Below are 21,258 nucleotides of genomic sequence, written 5' to 3' on the forward strand. Positions count from 1 at the left end.
CGCACTTGCAAAATTCCACAAATACTTGATTTTTCTGTCTATAAATCATTTAATTTTTGACAGTTGAACTATGAACTGAACGTTAGATTTTCACTGTGACGAATGAAATTATGAAACTATAATAACGATCAACATCTGTTATATAAATCTAACTACTGGCAATAAATTCATTATTATATTCATCAAATATTAATAAAATTTCTTCAACTTTGTAATAAGTATCTATAAATGACAAATATGTTAATTCATCATATAATAAAGTTAGTTTAACCCAATGACAGACCTTCTTATGTAAAGAAATCGCTGTATCTGTTTAATAACAATGTTGATTACAGTAATAGTTTTACCTATGTTTTCCGTATAGATATACTTAGGTAAGTATTACCTGAGCATAGGTAATACTTGCTACTTTATTAATGATTTCGTGTTGTAGTTCTTCAATTTTCCGCACTTTGCTTTAACATATAAACACACTGGCAGTTTACCAATAGTGATTAATGGATTGAAAACCCATCCAATTAGATCTACTAGATTTATAAAGGTCGTATTCTATTGGACAGAGATGTTGACCTGAAAGGTCACTTCTCTATTCGATTATTTTTTCTATTGTCGAAAACTTTGATTTTTAAGCTCCGAGACACGAGATCATTATTCAAAGATTGTTACCCGCACAGATATCTGTATCGGATAATATATATTATCACACCTATTGGAATACGTTATATTATCATTCATGAAACTGCTATGAAAGGAGACTTGACAATTATCTTGAATATTAACTTTTACAGGTCAATATAGAATTTCACATGGAAATTAAATCGGATAACCATATCTTCAGATTCAAAGGGTAAACAAATGCGCGAAAAATACGACTTATCTCTTTTTAATTTTTATTCGCTATTTGAAATAATTAATAAATAAAATGAAAGAAGTGAAAAACCTGTATTCAATTTTAATTGGAATTTTCAATGTATATTCCGTAGTTTGTGTTGTTCCTTACATTACAGATAATAGTTCCGAAAATCTAAGACTTGATGATGGAAACTGGTCTGGACCAAGAGACTCGAGAGAAAGCGAATGGGTTAAAGGTGCTTTCAATTATGTTCAAAATTTAAAATGTGAAGATGTATTTTTTACAACAGAAAAAGAATGTCTGGCTTTATTGACAGTTACTAAGTCATCTTATGTTGTACATGTAGCACCATTTAGTGGTCATCGGACTTACGAAACAGTGTTACCAGAAGAAGTATTAACAAGAAAAGACAATAACCATCAGGGGGTTTTAGTACTAGACCCGTATCCAACAGCTAATTTTGGACATCTTGTGATAGTGTTTTTCATTGATTACAAAGATAAACGTACATGTGATTCTGAAAACGGAATATTTCTAGGTAAGTCTAGTATATAATATATTACTGTTGTCAGCAATGACAAGATTAGATTAATGCATTACTATTTTTTACCCTTTTGTGTTCTTGCGTTTCTTGTATGCTCCTTTCTCCAAGGGCATCTGATTTTCAAATATGTTATTGAAATGTCACTAGATTACAGAATGGAAAAGATACCACTTAAATTTTGACTGTTTTCTCCCAAATGATATGAATTTAAGATTGTCAAGAAATAGGTTGTACTTTGATTTTATTTCACATCATTGACATTTTCAAAAAGTCTTTCAATGTTTCCCCTTAATTCTTTAATTATGTACGTTTGTGTTTTCAAACATACGGTATTTTTGAACATGAACTTGAAGACTGTTAATTGTAAAACATTTACAAAACAAAAAAAATCAAGAAAATTTAGAAGGGTGTTGAAACAAACAAAAAATTAGACGCTCCTTTCGGGCTATTACAGTTACATTTTTAACAAAATCTAATTCATAACCGGAAGTAACGCTTTGTATTATCTATACTGCATGTAGGTAAACATTTTCACAGCATTGTGTATAGAATTTGCAATGTTATTTTTGTATGTCAAATTGTTGTATAGTAGAATCAAGTAGTTACATCACAACTGTTATTGTTGACTAATCAATTTATAAACAGACACAGGTTAAAAAGCGCATACCTTTTTGGCTTAAAAATAGACTAGGTTGTATAAATATTTCAGGTAGAAAAGTTAACGTCATATCTTTTTTAAACGAACTTTTTTTATAGAACATTGTGATTCAAAATCAACTAATTATTGGAGTAAAATAAAAATATAATTTTAATCGCCAAATACAGAAAATCGCTGAAGAAAATGAAAAATCAATTGTTGACTTTCTTGCACTCGTGAGATACTCATCTTATTGCATAAGTTACTTTAACATATTATCAGTACAGAGCTATCCTTATTCATACTCAAATTATTTGGTGAATGAAAACTCATCTGTATCGTAATCCAAAGATACATTGCCCTCGACCTCAGTATATTACATGCATCATCAGAGCATGCATCAGCACATCAAAAATAGAAAATCGTAAATATTTTGAATGTTGACTTTATATGTATGATGAAAACATGGTATTAAAAGTATGAACATCTGTGCTTTACAAAATGTATTTTTGAAAACATTGAACTTAAAAAACGACCTCTCTAAAACTTTGAATTATAAAATATGCCAATTTTCAGGTAGACCTATCACTATAGCTTTATCTGCAAGTGTTCAAGGTAAACCACACATACAGTACTACTTTTGGGAAACATTGATAGCTATTAAATAAACACAGCATTGAAGCAGAGAAGAATCAAATGGAATGTTTTTAATTTTAGCTGCACTTCAATACAATTAGCTCTGAATAAATTTTACCACGCATCTTCCCATTTAACCATAACATGTCGATATTAAACTGATTCCGTACTATCAATAATTTAATAACAATGACATACAATTTATTCTTTATTTCAGTAAGATAAATAAAAGTGGACCAAATGTTAGAGAGCTTAACTGATGTTTCAAACTGCGTATTGAGAGTTAAATCCTCTCTGCTTTTTTATAAAATTTTGATTAGAGCTTTTTGCAATACAGAATCTAATTTAATAGCAAACTACTATATATTTGACTACTGAAAAGTAACGATAAACAATAGTATCAGGTGTCCCTCAAATAAAAATAGGATCCCGCTTCTAGAATACCTTAACGGGATTTATACGTAAGCCGGTATAAAATCAAAAGGTTTAACAAGCTTGTGTATGTAATGAGATTGTAACTTAGGAATGTATACAGGTGTTAAAGGTAAAACTCTTTTCACTAAACGTTTGATGTTCTTTAAACCGCCGATCATCAGTTTTACATAGCTATAAATATCACACTGTAAAAATCCTTGTTTTCTAAAACCGATATGTTCATCTATTTTTGTATATTGTGAGCTTTGATTATTTTATTAAAAGCAATAATAATGATTGTTTGATTTTTTTATTACTTTTTTTATCTCTTTCTCAAAAGTTTGACTTTTTCGAACAACGTTTAGAACATGTGTGTATGTATGTGCGAAAACTTGCGCCTATGGAATACAACAAAACTCTTAAAAAATATCCAAAGGACTTTAATAGTGAGAATGTACAATTGTATTACTGAAAACAATGTTCCTAACTGAAGAAACAAACGGCTTCAAATGAATTTAATCATCTTCAGCAATGTTGTTGATAAGGGCATTTCTATCATGTCGCGAAAAATAAAGCAGATATCACTTTCTGGCGTTGCTGTTGATATCGGCGTCATGTTTTTCAGCATTTTTTTCCCTCTCATATTTAACCCAAGTATACTAATATATTATTACTATTGGATACATTTACAATTGATAAAAGTTAAATGTTATTGAATATGCAACTACTTGTTGACTGAAAGCATTATACATTTCATAATAAGTTTATATTAAGCTTAATAACGAAGAACAGTTTGATTCAGGAAAACTGACCACAAATTAAGTTTTACATGAAGCATCTTCTCTTCGGTCATCCATAGCGCATTGAATTTGCACCGTTAAATAAATTCTGATAGGGGTCACTCATAATTTTTGGAAATGCTGTTACATTAACATCCCCGGCAATATCTCATCTGATTTCATAGTTATGCTTCGTGTATTGAATTTGAAGTAATTGCTTTTATTTATGTTACGTTTTTTCAATTGTGTTGCTAAGCAGGTAATACATCAACTACTTTGTTTAATAATTGATTTCAGACTAAACGTTTTACAGTTTCTAAAAAGTAAAATACAGCTGAGCATACTTTTCAGGTATTGTTTTTAAAATAAAGAAAGAAAGATTTGTTTCCGGGCTAAAAATTAAATAATTTGAACAAATATATTTCCTTGTACAATTAAAATTTTAAATTATAAAAATTCACATAAGATGTTTGTAGCAGCTCTCTATTCAGATTAACAAAAGTCTGTATTCACGTTACTTTCTCGGCGATTTTAAACAGGTGGTGTGACCCACTGTGACAGAGATTTGTAAGCTATTAATTGAGAAAAAGGGAACATACAACAGGTTAAAGGAATTCTAATTACTTTAAAACATATTCAGGGTGGTCTTGAAAACTTGTATTTTCTGTACAGATAGTTTAATCCTTTACATGGTTATTTTGAAATCATTCTGTTTAGAGATTAATCTCATGCATGTTTAATATCCACTCATTTTCTGTACAGAAATTGAATCCTTTTCACGGTTACATATATACTAATGAATATATGATCAAAATAAAAAAAAGTTTCGGAATATCGAAACTACTATTTTTAACGGTACATTATTGGTTGACTTAGAAGATGTTTGCTCCTGTTGGAATGGATTTGTACTTAACCTTGTGAAATTATTCTGTTGTTTGTGTTCCTGTGTTGTTATTTTGTTTCATTACTACCAAAAAAAATCCATGTTGCAAAAATGATAATAATACACAATTTGTAATTGCATCTACTTATGTTGATGCATTTCTCGCGTGAAAAGCAGATGTCCGGTTCTTCAGGTAATTGAATCTAAAGTGGTAACGCAATGTGAGAACAATAGTAGATGTCTGTTGATGCTCAAAGCACTAAGTAACACAACATTGAAATATGGCGGTTCTTTACTTATTGATGTTATATAATGCATCGAAGTATTGTTTCCGAATTTACCTTCAACCTTCAATTTAAATCTTATAAGGACACACAATTAAAGAAACATATTATTATAGCAGAAACATATTAAATCGGCATTTATATAAAAGAGTAACAACCAGAGAACTCTTGAACAACCGAAAAAGTTATGTGTGTTTGACATCAATTTAGATATTCAGTGATGAAAAAAGAACCATTGAAGTAATTTAGCTTTCAACTTCATTTGACAATATTGTGTGACAAAGTTTAACTTGATCAAATGATAAACATTGTATATGTATTTACTTTGACCATTTATTGCTAGATTGCATGTTGCAGTTATTAAAAGCCTATTATTGGGGGGAATGTTAGTAGAAATCTTCAACGATCAGTTTAAGTAAAAGATTGTTTGGTCCTTCTCTTTGACTTTGATGTGAACTACTTGATTTGTTTTAGTTCATCGCGTACTTCTTTATTTCTGTGATGGAATGTCATTCCATCACAGAAATAAAGAAGTATTATGTCTGTCCTCTCAAAGCCTTGTCGACACTAAATCATATAACATGACCTTAAAACAACAACAATAATCATTTTGATTTTTATTCGGCTAGTTTTTGTAATTCACTGGGTACAGCTGTCAATCAAATTTAAAATTTAAGGCGTGACATTGTTTTTAAATTAACTTTGATTGTTTAGAAAGTACAAAAATATTAAAAGAGAAAAGAATCAAGTTATACAAAAATTAAAAAAAGAATTAAAATGATAAAATCGTGTTAAACAATTAATAGAATTTTTTCTATTTAGTATTTTGTGTTTTATGGAAAGTTTCCATATTCATTCGATTTTATAGATTAAATTAATAGGGTATAGGCATATAGTTTTATTAATATTCTTTGCATATTGAATTATGTAAAAGGGTGTGGCAAAATAGGTATTTCGTATTTATTTTTTATCAATGACCATAAGTGTTTCTGTTTAATTGTACATGTTGTACGAAGAGTATAAACTGATTCGGGTTTCAACACATAACTTCGATTTCTTGTTAATAAAACCGTTGATTGACATATAGAATTGTTATCGTTATTACCAGCATCAAGTCTGACATAACATTTGTTTGTATTTGTCGTTTGTTTATGTGTATCATATTTGTTTTTCGTTCATTTTTTTACATAAATAAGGCCGTTAGTTTTCTCGTTTGAATTGTTTTACATTGTTTTATCGTTTCCTTTTATAGCTGACTATGCGGTATGAGCTTTGCTCTTTGTTGAAGGCCGTACGGTTATCTATAGTTGTTAATGTTTGTGTCATTTTGGTCTTTTGTGGATAGTTGTCTCATTGGCAATCATACCACATCTTCTTTTTTATATTTATTATAAAAGAGGTGTATGGTAATAGGAAAATAACAATTGAATGTCAAGCATATCTATAATGCATGTATTGTTTACATAACAATCAAATTTTAAAGTGTACAATGATGATGATTGATGATAATTGTTCTTCCTTACCTTTTGACCTTATAGCAGAAATGTCTAAATATTTAAATAAGCACTAATCCCTGTTATAAACACATTTTTTTCTAGGATGGCTTCAAGTTTTTATAAGATTCGCACAATTTAAACAATATTCAAATTAAATAAAGCAATTAATGGGACTGCAAGCCTAGGGTGGTATCACTAGCTATGTAGCCATCCAGATAGGGTATATTGCTGGGGACTTCATGCATCGTATGACTTGTATGGTATCGTTATGATTAGCAGGATATAGTACTAGTGATAAAACTGCTGGTGCATCCGGTCCCGGATTGCACCACTTACTAGGAAGGCAGTTCAATAGCTGTCACTCCAACAGTAAATTCGGTCCGGTAGTAAACTTTATTCTCCGAAATTTGTTTCCTAGGTAATAGCAAAAAACTAATTTCCTAGTAATAAAGTCCTTAAGGTTGATACAGTTTTTTCTCTAGGAGAAAATTCCTATTTAAATTTTAATTCTGAAGACAATGATTAATGTTAATTCAGATTTTCCACAGCTGGTTTTCGTGCCTTAGTGTTAGTTGCTGTACCTCTAAAGGCTCCAGCATTACCAATTGACTTCTAATAGTAGATAAATGTGTAAATGGTGCAATAAAAAAATCTATTTTATAATGTTCAGCATTTTCAACACCTGACTGTTAATCAGGTTTATTTTATTGCTGTACATTTTCATATTAAACGGCCCTATTTGTGTTTGTTTTATGTTACTGACTGATGCAAACCACTTATTGATGTTCAAGAAAAGCATTTATTCGTTATCAATGTATAAATGTTTGAATTTGTTCACCTGGTACATTTTGAAGTAAAAATCAATTATTTTAACAGTAACTTACCACATTATCTTTTAAAATCACGTGTAAAAATTAATACAAATACATGTTGAAAATTGCTTCAAGTGAAACTTATCTTTTTCATAGAAACAAATACTCTTCTTTGAAGTTAGTAAAACAGCAAAGTTTTGTACGTTCACCGACTGACGTCTTTGATGTAGCGGTAGATATGTATTAATACAATGTTTTCTCTCTCTCTAGGTCAACAGGGTGTAAATAAAACAAAGATAAACATAAAGACTTTTAAATTGTTTATAACTTTTTAACTTTGTGGTTTTGAAAACGGCGATTCTTTAAAGGGGCTCTGTGTTGTTTTGTGATTATGGTTGCTTTAATTTTAATTAAGCGGCAATTGAACGAGATAAATCGATTAAATTCTTTTACAAGTTGATTTCGATATTGATATATGACTTGTTCTGGTGTTATGTTGAATGTTGTTTGTCCGCGGTTTACATGAACGCATTGATTACGTTATCTTAAACCGCTCTTAATGGATTTATAACATGTTATCGTTTGAAAGTGAATGTATTTATCAAACGTGAGACAGCAACACCAAAACAGGTTACAACCAAATGCAAAAGACAAATGATTAAGAACTTCATTTCTTCTATATTTTCTCGATATATTTTTACCCAGTTGTTAAGTGAACTAATGTTTGTTACTATGATAATATTTGAGTGGACATTACCCCCGGGTTATGGCAAGGTTTCCGTTACTCAGTCTTTTATGTTTTCTACGTTGTGTTTGTTTTGAGTATGTTGTTTATCTTTTCGTCGCTTTTCATTTTTGTCATGGCATTGTCAGTTTGTTTAAAACTTTGAGTTTGAATGTCCTTTCGGTATCTTTCACCTCAACGTTTTTCTAAAAAGGGACCTTGGGACAGGGGGTCCAAGAAGTCAAACTATTGCATCTTAGTCGACAAGTATTATCAGTTCACTCCGGGCACTCCGGCTTCCTTCACGCATAAAGGGACATTACAAACTGACCGCCACGAAATAGCGCAAAGCGCAGAAAGTTTTGTTAAAAAACCAATTAATCAGTCGATCAATCTTCTATAACAAATATTTTTATATTTTAGATACTCATGGTGACTGTATGACATTAGCTTTGAAACGTCGATGTAAGAACGCAATAAAACGTCATGGACGACGAAAACACCATGCCAGGCGATGTGAAATTAACTTTCTACCTTTTGTTTATCTTTCAAGTCCTTCGAAAAGTTACAATCAACAGAAACATTACAATTACTTACGATGTTGGCAAGGTTTAGCAGGATATTCCCGATGTCCAGAATTACGAGACGAAAGCGTAACAACAGAATTAATCTGTAACCCTATTAGAGATAATACGAAGAGATGTACAACAACACACGAGATGGTCCACACTAATTGTAATATGTTTGAAATATGTGACCAGGCAGTCCTGATTTCCGGGGGCTGGAACAGACAGACAACAGGGGTGAGATCGCAAAGGAATTTGGAGAATATTTACTGGATGTTGAGAAAAAATGGATTTAAGAAAAGCCATATCAAAACATTCTTCGCAAATGGAGCCACTGGTATAAATGGTAAGATTATTTTTTTTTGTGCATTTTTTTCTTCTAATAATTATATTGTTTCAAAATGATTTTTTTAAAACTTTTAACATGAATAATATTTTCTCAAAGTAGCTCTAATCGCTATCCTCGATACCTACTAACGGTAAAAAAAAATAAAGACTGAAATCGTTTCATATTTCATATTTTAAAAACTACCTTTGTTAATTTTGCTGTGAGCACTTTCGATAACAAGATATTTAAATTTTGATAAATATCTCACTTTGACAATATGTGAACGGAATTATTTCTCTTCGTTTGGTGTACTTGTTTTATGTCGTGTTTAATCCTCTGTGCTCAATAAGACACAAATTTGGACTTACAATCTAATTCTTGTTAAGGTTATTACCACTTGGTTCGAACAGAAAGGAAACAGTCGTAACAGACGATTAATCAATTGCATATTTTATCTCTTTCAGAAAAATAATCATATCTGAACACACTATGGCCATTTTGAGCGATATAAGAACTCTATATAGTAATTATAAATCATTTCACCTCATCACATTTAAAAAAAAAATTAAGTAAATCACGCATTCCATTGAGCTTCAAGATAACTTTGATCGACATTTACACTCACTGACGACATTTTTTTTTCAAATCGGAACAAAATAAGCATAATTTTAAGAATTTGAAAATCTGTCACGTTTGGTTCCATTTAGGTCCTCTGTTTTTTTAATATAAGGTCTAAACCCTTTTGCTCTAATAGGTCATGTTTGGATCAAAAAGGAAAATCCAGAATTTAAAAACATGTTAACGGACCGACGGGTGCCATACCATGGCTGTAGCTCAAATAGTTCACTAGATATGTTTTTGTTATATGTATTTCTATTTGTATCCATCTGACGGGTTAAACCTTTCTCAAATATTTTTTATTGTTCGTTCTCATGTTGTAATTTTACACCACTGACCCAGGTTAGGGGAGGGTTGGGACCCCACCAATATGTTTAACCCCACCACATTCTGATGAAGTATGTGCCTGTCCAAAGGCAGGAGCCTGTAATTCAGTGGGGGTCGTTTGTTGATGTCTTCCTTATTTGTATTTCGTTCATTTTTATCATTAATTAGGCCGTTAGTTTTCTTATTTGCATTGTTTTAAATTTGTGAATTCGGGGCCTTGTATAGCTGACAATGCGGTATGGGCTTTGATCAATGTTGAAGGACGTACGGTGACCAATACTATAGCTGTTATTTCTGTTTCATTTGGTCTTATGTCGAGAGTTGTCTTGTTGGCATTCATACCACATCTTCTTTTTTTTTATATTGGGACAGGAGGGTGAGACCTGAAAAGACATGAAAAACTCATACGTGAGAATATTCCTTTGGCTGATATTTTTTCTCATCTAAGGTATAAACACCAGCAGTTGTTGTATTAACATGCAGGTGCCTTTTGTTGTTAACCCAACCCTTCCGATTCTCGCCCTCTAATTAGCAACCTACCGTCAAGTCATTCTGACATTTTCATTCGTTCTTTTTTTCAAAAACTACTTGTTGTTTTCAGCAAACCCTTTAATCATTGATTTACGACGTATAGTTTTCATTCAAATACAAAGTTTCTCATTTCAATTGATAAGTTTGTACTATCATTAATCAACCAGTACATGATGATTAAATTCAATTTACACTTTTTCATCTTTTTTTTCACAGGTTGTAACTCTTATACATTAAAGAATCTCCCCTCAAGCAGAAGTTGAAATAAATCTTTGTATGTGTTCGATAGAACGCATTTCCGGTTTAATAATTTTACTTTTAAAAATATCATATACCATATGTATGTATGTAAAAAGTCATTGTAACTGAAAATCAGAAATAGTGTTGATAATGTAGTATTTGAAAGGTATAAAATATGTTACTCAAACTACTTCGCCAATCGACCACCGTCAAATATGGACCCCTCATGCGCTTTATTAACGATGTTTAACTTTTTTTTTCTTTGCTTTTTGTCTTTTATTTTTAACTTGGAAAATTTTAAAGACAGATTTAAACTTTTTTATAATAATAGAATGAAATTCAAAACAGTGTGGCTGTGGTCATTGATTAACACATTAAATTCATCCATTGACTGGGACAATTTATGTGAACGTTTGTATGTAACGACCACTGCTCACTATGTACTTTTTAAAGACACTTAAACCATGGGGTCACCAAAGGTTCTCAACACCTTTATAAAGTAAGTCGAAAAATTAATCAGAAATAACACGATGTTTTGATTTATACCAATTATATAAATCAAAACATAAAGGTTATCGTAGGTACGTCGTTCACAGTTGTCGTTACAGACAAACGTTCACGTAAATTGTCCCAGTCAATGGATGAATTTAATGTGTCAATCAATGGCCACAGCCACACTGTTTTGAATTTCATTCTAAAAAAAAGGATCTGCAAATAAGTCGATGTTGTTGAGATCGTTCGACGGCCATTGCTAATTAATTCCTATCGCTGGAAATATAAAAAAAACACACAATGAAATAACAGTATATTTTCAAATTATTTATATCTTATATTAATCTAATTAACATTTAAATACAAAATAATTTTTCAATTTTGCTGATTTGAAGATCAAAGTTGGTGGAAGTTAAATGCTGATTATAGCGATTGCTTGAAAAAGATTAATGACACGCATGCGTGCAAATTTGCCGTTTGATCAACAGGAAATTTAATTTCTTTGCTGGCTCCATTTATTGAATATTATTGATGAAAAACAATACTATCCACAACGATAATACTCGATTGACTTGTTAGTTAATTTAAAAAATCACAGGAAAATAAATGTAAAGCGGCACTGAAATCTTATCAATCCAAGGTAATTGATCATTAAGACATAACATTTGAAACATCAAAGACACGTTGATACTATTATTTTATTTAGTTTTCATTAGGAGTTTTTATGTTCTTGAAACTTTTTGATTTTCACCGATACACGACAATGTTTACATTTATCAAAATCATCATTAACTTTCAACTTTTAACTTTACTGTTGGATCAAAGTACATATATTTGTGGTCCTCAAAGTCAAAGATTAATTGATCATTGATGTGAAATTTTACACACGGATCACAAGTTTTTCATTAATCTTTGAAAGAGACTTTAGTTCTCACGACAAAATGTATCCTTAGTTAATGAAAATATAAAGAAATTCAAGTTCATTTTGTGGTCTTCAAAAGTAAATATATTTTTTTGAAGTTAGCTATAATCAATAAGGATAATTGTTCATGTTAAATTATGTATCCCAAGTCTAATGGGATGGGAATCACATCAGATGATAAAAGGGCTTGCTTTTTTAATCATTATTGAAAAAATTATATTATTCCCGATCTTCACTTTTAATTAACTTCTCAGTCGCTGATTTGAAAACCCACTGGTGACTTCGGCTGCTTCATGTCGTTTGGTCGGTTTTTTTTTCTCTTTGACACATTCGCCATTTTCATTCTTCATTTTATACTTCTCCTTCATGTGCATGTTAGCTATCAGTCAACCTTCGCACAGTATGTCAACATTAAATTATATATATAGTTATATTTTTTTTCTTTTACAGTGTAGTGCTGTTACTTTCTTAAATTGTTTTGGTTTGGTATTGTCCTCTCTATGTTTTCTCTATACCTGAAGAACAGAAATGTAAAATACCGAGGAGTCAATCAAAAATCATAAGTTCGAAAACGAGAAGAGACTTAAGTCATTAAACGTAACACAACACAGAAACCTTGAACTTTGAAAGCAGTGTATTTTTTATATAAATATGCAATAGAGGGTATGCATATAGATTTTACTTCTTTATATCTCCTCTATCTAAATGCCGTGTATATTGAATCTTAAGTCATAATGCCACACCAAGTTGTTTTAAAATATTTTACTTTTTTTTATTTTGTAGTGCCCGGTGAACTTGCCCACCACGTCCACCCTGCTGCTATGAAGCTTGCACTGAGGTACCATATACAGACTATGTGTAGATCACCTCATTGTGTTAATTCATTGGTTCTTTACATGAATAGTCCTGCTAAAAGTGATGGAACTATGTATCTATGGGACATAAACTCGGACGGACTGGTGAGTTAAAAATTAAAAATACAAAGATTTGAGTAATGTTAAAAAAAAAGTATTAGAGCATTCTCAATTCGCCCGACGCGTATTTCTCAGTGAAATAATCTTCATCGCATATGCTAGCTTTAAAAACGTGGGTAGACAAATAGATAAACATTTGGAGCGACCAAAAGTGTGAAAACCAATCAAACCAATGATCAACTTAGCCTTTCGAATGCAGCTTTACTTAAGACAAGTTAATTATTGAACACCTTGCATTTTAATCCCACCAAACATTTTTATAGGATTCTTTACGATGTTAGATTTTTTTTATATACTTGTGTCTTACCACTGATTTATATATGATATATTCTCAATTGCGTAATTATACGTCATTTGATTTTTTAAATTTATAAAATAGATGCCATAAAAAACACTATTTTACATGCAGTTACTAAGTAATGTTGTTTTCCTTCCGATTTGCATTTAATATTAGTCCTTCTGAGGCCAGTTCTAATATATTTGTTTTAAGTTATCAAACTATAGGTTGTGCCTCTGTTAATATATAGACAATGCAATTTCCCATAAGTATTTTAATATTTGCAAAGAGTCTTTTCCGTAAAGATCGTTAACAAGATGGGATCTGGGAAAAGGTTTTCGTCTCTTTTATACACTGGTTATGCACTACAGTCAGCTACAGTGATCAGAAAATGAGACCACTGAGGTGATATAAAAAAAAGAAATGTAAGAAAAACTTAAAAATTATCTAAAGAAAAACGCCGAAAAGAACAAAAACCAAATCAATCGCGTTCACACACTCTTATTTTTTTAATTTGAATTGATTCGAATTGGCTAATTCGAATTATCTAATTTGAATTAGAAATACTCTTTTGTCAATACGAATTAAAAGTTAACGTCGTTTGGACAGTAAAGCGAATATGACGCGCATTGTTATTCGAATTAGAATTGACGTTAGGACGTAAAACGTTTCAAATGCGAATTAAACTAATTCGAATTAGTTAATGCGAATCGAATTCGAATTACGTGTGAACTCAACAATTACATATATTATAAGTTTTGCTTCTTGTTGAAGACCAGATGGTGACCGGTCATTTTCACAACTTTTCCCGTGTTTTTTTTTTCGCTCTTTGGTAGATATAGAAATCTCGTTGGCAAATATAACATTTTATTTTTATAGAAACTGTTTTTTCGGTAATCTTTTACTTCAATATAAAAAGAAGTCATAATTGAGACAGATGCGGCTGTGAAAGTCTCATATACTTATTATGTCCCCATCATCTTGATAATATTTCAAACAATCCCAAGGTTGGAGATATATGATCTTCATCGGCACATCAAACAATTAGCCATATTATCATTACTATAAAACTCACTAGATTTCCCTTCGTCATGCTAAAATATGCCAAATCACAGTAGATAATTGATATAAATATTGTGTCCATAATTTTATATAATAAACAGTTATCATATACAGTTGATCTTTTTTCTTTAAAGAAATATCAAAATTATTTAAATCTCTGAACGCTCTTCATTTTATATTTAGAAATTATTTGTGTTATTCATTTTAACTTTCTAAGGTATATCAGATCTTTAGGCGACGATTTTTACAAATTGATTTGCCAAGTAATTAAAGTTGATTTGTAAAATAATTACTGTAATCCAGTAGTCTTATTAGAAACCCTTTTTGACAGTACTGTGTAAAGTGTATATTATTTATCTACTAACACTGCCTTTATGGGTGGTCGGTTATAACATGTTTGGAGAATTCTGTCTGACAAAGATAACTGAATTGTTTATTAAGAGACATCTGATAAAGATATATCCATGTATATTTGACTTGTATTGTAACTTTAATTCAATTGAGCAACCCAAAATAATATCAAATGAATAAGACATAAATTAAAGATCAATATATGTATATAAGACCTTTGGGTTTTCACGTTTGGATGGTTTTACACTTGTCATTTTTGGGGCCCTTAATAGCTTGTTGTTAGGTGTGAGCTAAGGCTCTGTGTTGAAGACGTTGACTTATAATGGTTTACTTTTACAAATTGTGACTTGGATGGAGAGTTGTCTAATTGGCACTCGTACCATATCTTCTTATATCTATATATACACAAATGTAATAGTGCCGAGATAGACAGCATGCATAATAATAACTATCGACTTTTCTAAAGTGAATTATGAACTATAGTCTTCCATACATGTAACTATGACTATAACTATATTCTTGATGACTATTTCTAAGAAAATATATAGTAAACCGTTTCCTTAGCAACGTTTGACTCGAAGTTTGTAGGTGATGACAGTTTCCGTTGCATAGGGTGGAATAAATGAATTATATTTATTTTACTATTTTATTTTACAGGCTGTAGATGCTGAGAAATATTACTTAAAAGAATTCAAGGAAGATATAAGTAACTGCCAGGCAGAATACGTCCATGTAATAGTCGATCAAAGCTTCTCCGGAAATATAGCTGACGCATTCAAAAACTCGAATGACCATCGGAATGTGGTGGTATTCGCTAGTGGAAAAGATCATGAGTATGCATTTGATGATGAGTTTACAAGTCACTGGGCAAAAGCTAATCATACAACGGAGTGTACTTGGCAGGTACAAAAGGTCAGTATTAATAGGGTGAAAAATACGTAGCATTATATTGTGAAGTATAAACAAAAATACCCATTTTTGCTTATACAGATTAAAAATGAAAGAAATTCTACACAAATTTGAAAAAAATATCGTGTGCATTAATCATTAAAAAAGCAGTGTCTTGCGATGAAATGACTCCAGACAATCTCAATGGTAACCTTACACTTGTTATTTATTAATAAAGTGGCTTTCGCGCTTTCTAATTGCTGTAATTATAAACCAATAGTATACGCTTACCTTTTAACTACTTTTAGTGTTCATTCCAAGCATATTTCTTTGTTGTGTTTACTAATAAAATGAATTTTATACTTTTTATTAAACGTCAAAATTGATGTAAGAAGAATCATCAGGGACTTTCTTTTTGAGGAAAAAAAGATAAAGTTTGGACTTTTTGGAACAGTACATCGGATGGAATTTTCAATTAAATCGTCATGTTTATATTTTTCTAACTTAGGGAGCTACCATTTGATTTTTATAGGGGGGCTAGGATGAAATTTGAAAAAAAAGTCAGGACAGGATTTTGAGTAAAAAAAAAGGCAGGATGAGTAACTTGGCCAAAAAAAAGGCAGGATGACAATTGTTGTAAAAAAGTCAGGATAAGCTAAAAAAAAAAAAAAAAAAAGGCAGGACCGAATAGACTGAAAAATAAAAAGGCAGGACAGAGATTACAAAAAAAAAAAAAGCAGGACACAATTTTTCATCCTAGCCCCCCCCCCCCATAAAAATCAAATGGTAGCTCCCTTATGTATGATCATGTATATTAAGCAGATTAAATTAATAGCGATTTTTTAATTCGAAATTTGTTTTTGTTTTGATTTCAGCAAATCAAAAATAAAGCCAGCAAATCAACCCCAGAAAGCCACGAAGGTCAAAGGGGAGAAGTTAGAACAACCATTTTTGGAGCACCTTGTCACGTTATTCCGCCATTTTCAAATCGTGAGCTACGTCATGATTATTTGGGTTGTCAATCTCTCCCAACGGCATTGTGGATAAAAAAATTATTTGCGGATAAGAATCCATGGCGGTATTAGTGAAGGACTACTATCGAACACAGCAATACTATGATGGGGCTATATTTTTTTTTACATCAAAATAGGTGATCTGCTTATAAGACATGATGCATAAGATTAAATTAAAATAATGATATTAATCCATGGCACCATACACACGAAAGAAATTCGACGTTATAATAACTGTGATTTTGTCGTCGTCATTGTTACGTAGTCCGTATTAACGTTTTAGTATACGTATCATGCAATGTTTGAAATATTGAATACTTTGAAACATCTTTAAGATGTACTTGAAAGTACATTGAATGTTTCACGCGTATTTGTTTCCATTTTTATTATTTGAAAAGCTCATTAGTGAACAATATTGATTTGATTTGAAATTGTTGTGTTATTTGCTTGTTTGTCAATTAAAAACACAATACAAAGACGATATAAATCGACAAAACTGAAATCGGTTACATAACATAAAAGGAAATGTTGAGGAAATTTCGTGCTGGAAAACATCAAACAACCATCTAAAGTCCAGATGACTTTATACATTGATAAAAACTTTAAATTATTAATGCGGTTTGGTTTGTAATCATTCCAGTTCAAGAGACATGAAACATGTAACGGGTACACTTAATAACATTTGTTGCAACAGAGGTTCCTAAGATAGTTGCATTTTTTGCAGTAGAATGTGAAGTGTTTCATTGAAAAGACAACTATGTGTGTAAAGATACATACTATAGATGACTGGCATAGTTACAATCGAGATGTGAGATTTACACATTGCAGAGAGACAAGTTAAGTTACCATGAAGAATGCAGGCATACTGCAGATGACACGTAGTTACAATGGAAAATGTTAGTGTTGGTGTTATTTAAAAAACATTCAGAATTCCAAAATAGAAGAATGCACCTTCAATGGTTACGCATATAGTAGAAACACTAGGTGTTTGGATACAAGGCTTGTATGGAGATTAAGAACGCATTGTAACGGGTACATAGTTGTGATGAATAAACGGGTTGTGATTTATGTAATATTTGTACATATGGAACTATTTATATTGTTGTACATCATTGAATTGTTCATTTTTACATTTTCATCAAAATCATGTATTGTTGTACTATTGTTATCTATAAAAATAAATACTCTGACAATATTTTAATTTCTACATTTACCCATGTCTTAATGAGTCTCGCCCACTGTCATTAATGACATCAGCAAACAGGAGCAGTAACTATATTTTCGACATAAGTAAGTATTACATATATTGACCATCTTTGGAAGCATATATCGTTCTGCAGTTATTTTGACATGTTTTTTTTTAACAAAGCGAAAAAAAAATGGCGCATTGTCTCATTGACAATCATACCACAACGTCTTAACTCATATTTCCCTTTCAAATTTTATGCAGCTGTTTCGAAAAAGGAACATATTCAACAATTTTAAGTAGGTGAATGATAAGACACATTTCTATGACCATAAACATTTAGGAAATAACGTGTACAATTTATACGAAAATAATCTGATATTGTTGGGACACAAAAATATTACGAGTGTTAATATACGAATTTCCAAATAAAATGACTTATCAACAGTTAAAATGTGTAAACACATCGAAATCAAAGAAAAAATCAAATGTTTGCTGCATATTTTCAGTCACCTACACCTATGAAATACTAACTCTAAGACGTAACGTCGACGATTCAACGGGATTATAAGAAATAACTTTAACAGAATCATGACAATTAAGTTAAAAACAATCAAATAGAGGCGAAAGATACCAGAGGGACATTCAAACTCACTAGTCGAAAACAAACTGACATTAGACATGACAGGAACATAAACTTAAATATCCAGATTTGTACTATAAAAAACTTCTACTATAAACACTGAATGAAATCATGAGGAAGAGTTACCAGTCATGAAACATGTTTAACACCTCCACATTATTTATATAAGAGTCCCAAGCTAGAATCCAGTAGTGAAGTGGTAGTAATTTCTGCCAATTGTCATAATTAGCAGACATATAGTTTTCACGTTGTCCCTTCGGCTGTTTGTCTTCCACATTTTTTTTGTAAAACCCAAAACACCTACGACATACTGCACAGTTGTTGTTTAAAATATTTAGTTTGGCATATTGCTTTGTAAAAATTCTCTAAAAAAAAAAGCTGGAGACATGTTTTTGTTAACGCATAAACTCTAAAAATATGGATAGGACTTCGATGAATTTTTTGCAGTCATTGCGCATAAAATGCAGACTTGTTTTTGGCAAAAATGTACAGACACATATACAGAATTTGGCGGATGTAAAAAGGATTGAAGGTGCTAGCCCTCACCTACCATGGAGCAGGTGTGTAACTGTACAACATAAGAATAAACTATAAATATCAGTTGGAAAGGTCTTAACTCATCCGATCGATACAAAGCAGAAAAAAACATAAACACAGACCAGACATAGCAGAGGATTTATATAATCCCCACAACAAAAAATACACTAAATACAGATCTGAGAATACTCGATTTTACTGACAGCTAGTTTAAAGCCATTAACAACAAATACAAAAAATCATGCATCTAAGACCAAAAGTGCATAAATGTTTGGGGAAAATTGGCCTCGATCTGAAGAGTCAAGCCTAAGCTTTTACTACTTACTTTCAAAATTTGATGTTTATATGTTGTGTTGTTTCACCACTGTCCATTATTAGGTGGAGGGTTTGGTATCCGCAAACACGATCAAATCCACCATATTCTGTATTTGTCTCTCTTAAGTCAATAGTCCTCAAATTGATGGTTGACTTTTATTTCTGAATATCATATTTGTTTTTAGTTTATTGCTTTGTACGTACACCAGGTTAAGTTGAATTGTTTAACATTTGACATGTCTGGGCCTTTAATAGCTTATTGTGTGGTATAGGTTTTGTTAATTTTTTAAGGCACTGCTGTCATCTTTAATTGTTATACTAGACTTAAATTTTACGTATCTTTTTGCATGATCCATAGGCTAAGCGGAATCTGATATTCTTGCATTGTCCGTACTCCACAGAGATAAGTAGTTCCTGCTCCTATGTTGTGGCACTCTTCGTGTTACTCCTTTTAAAGTATGTTCATGAGGCATAACCAGTAAAAAGGTATCGAACTGTTGCAGATTGACATATATTTCTAGCACAACCCAAAGAAGCTAAAAGTTTTTAACCATATAGACCCTTCAGTGGGTTTTAAAAATTTAAACAAGTTTTTTTCCAGGCACGGGAAGAACTTGACAAAAAGTAAAATCACAAAAATACTGAACTCCGTGGTAAATACAAAACGGAAAGTCCTAATCAAACATCATCAAATCTCAAACACATCTTGAAAAGGAATGGATAACAACTGTCATATTCTTCACTTTGTACAGGCATTTTTTATGTAGAAAATAGTGGATTTGTTTAATAGCTACCTAAACCTCTCATTGTATGACAGTTGCATCATCACATTCCATTATATTGACAACGATGTGTGAACAAAACAAACAGACATTCATAGGTAAAAATGTCAAAGTTGGGGTACAGCAGTCAACATTGTGTTATACTAGAATTCTTAAATCAATATAAAAACAAACAAATAAGCAATAAAGAAGCACAAAAGCAAAAACGAAAGATTCCAAATATGCACAATAGCATAATAACACAATGCCGGGATGTATAAGCAGAGCCACGTCATATGTATCAAAGAAACACAAAAAGGCATATAAACAAAGCGCAGATGCAAAAATGTAAGACAAAAATTATAATTGAACATGAACACAACGATGAGATGCACAAGCACAGAGCTACGCCAAACATAGACCAAGGAGGTTATGTATCTCATAAAACCTCCTTGATCAGACCAAACAGTAAAAGTAATATTCACAAAGACCAACACAAGAACACTATAACACCTTATTAGGATGATAAATAACGCCAGTACCCAGAATTTGTGTTCCAAGGACCATGTTGTATTATTTGTGAAGTTGATACGGAATATTTATCAACAAGGTCTTGGTACCTTCCGATGAACTTTGTTAGAAAAAGGAAGAGACGTTATTTGACATACCCCTGGTTCGTCAACTTTCTGCTCAGACACTGGTGACATTTTACAAAGTCTGAGTACGAGCTGCAAGCTGTTAAATACCGAATAAGTTGGGAAATGTATCTCACACATGCAGGTGAAGTTATATTTCAACTAAGGTAGGTTAATTATAATTGCAAAATTAAAATCGTCTCGTTTACCAAAGATTTTGTAACTGAGATGACTGTGTAGGTCGAATTGGAGGTACAGGTCTAAAAATGAGGCTGAGGAAGCCTTGTCTATTGTTTCTGTGGGATAGATTAATGGGACCCAAACAGAAAAGTTCGGATTGTTAATGGAAAGAACATCCTCAATATATCTGAAGGTGAAATTAAATAACCTGGCTTCTTTGATCTTCTTGTTTTGGACAAGTGTCTGAAGGAACGCCGATTCATATGACTGTAAGAAGAAGTCGGCAAGGAGAGGCCCACAGTTCGTTCCCATAAGGATATCGACAAAATGTCTGCCTCCAATTTAACAAA

General features: G+C 31.5%; 1 protein-coding gene across 1 annotated transcript; it reads left to right on the top strand.

Annotated features, from left to right (window-relative positions):
* Positions 1-800: 800 nt before the first annotated feature.
* Positions 801-17,846, top strand: LOC134707140 (uncharacterized). The gene is made up of 5 exons (XM_063566677.1): positions 801-1,391; positions 8,486-8,974; positions 12,870-13,045; positions 15,408-15,662; positions 16,514-17,846. The coding sequence occupies exons 1-5, from the start codon at positions 923-925 to the stop codon at positions 16,721-16,723; spliced, it is 1,599 nt and encodes a 532-aa protein (XP_063422747.1). The 5' UTR covers positions 801-922; the 3' UTR covers positions 16,724-17,846.
* The last annotated feature ends 3,412 nt before the right edge of the window (positions 17,847-21,258 follow it).

The sequence above is a fragment of the Mytilus trossulus genome, chromosome 2, assembly GCF_036588685.1.
Source record: "Mytilus trossulus isolate FHL-02 chromosome 2, PNRI_Mtr1.1.1.hap1, whole genome shotgun sequence".
In the NCBI taxonomy this organism is placed as follows: domain Eukaryota; kingdom Metazoa; phylum Mollusca; class Bivalvia; order Mytilida; family Mytilidae; genus Mytilus; species Mytilus trossulus.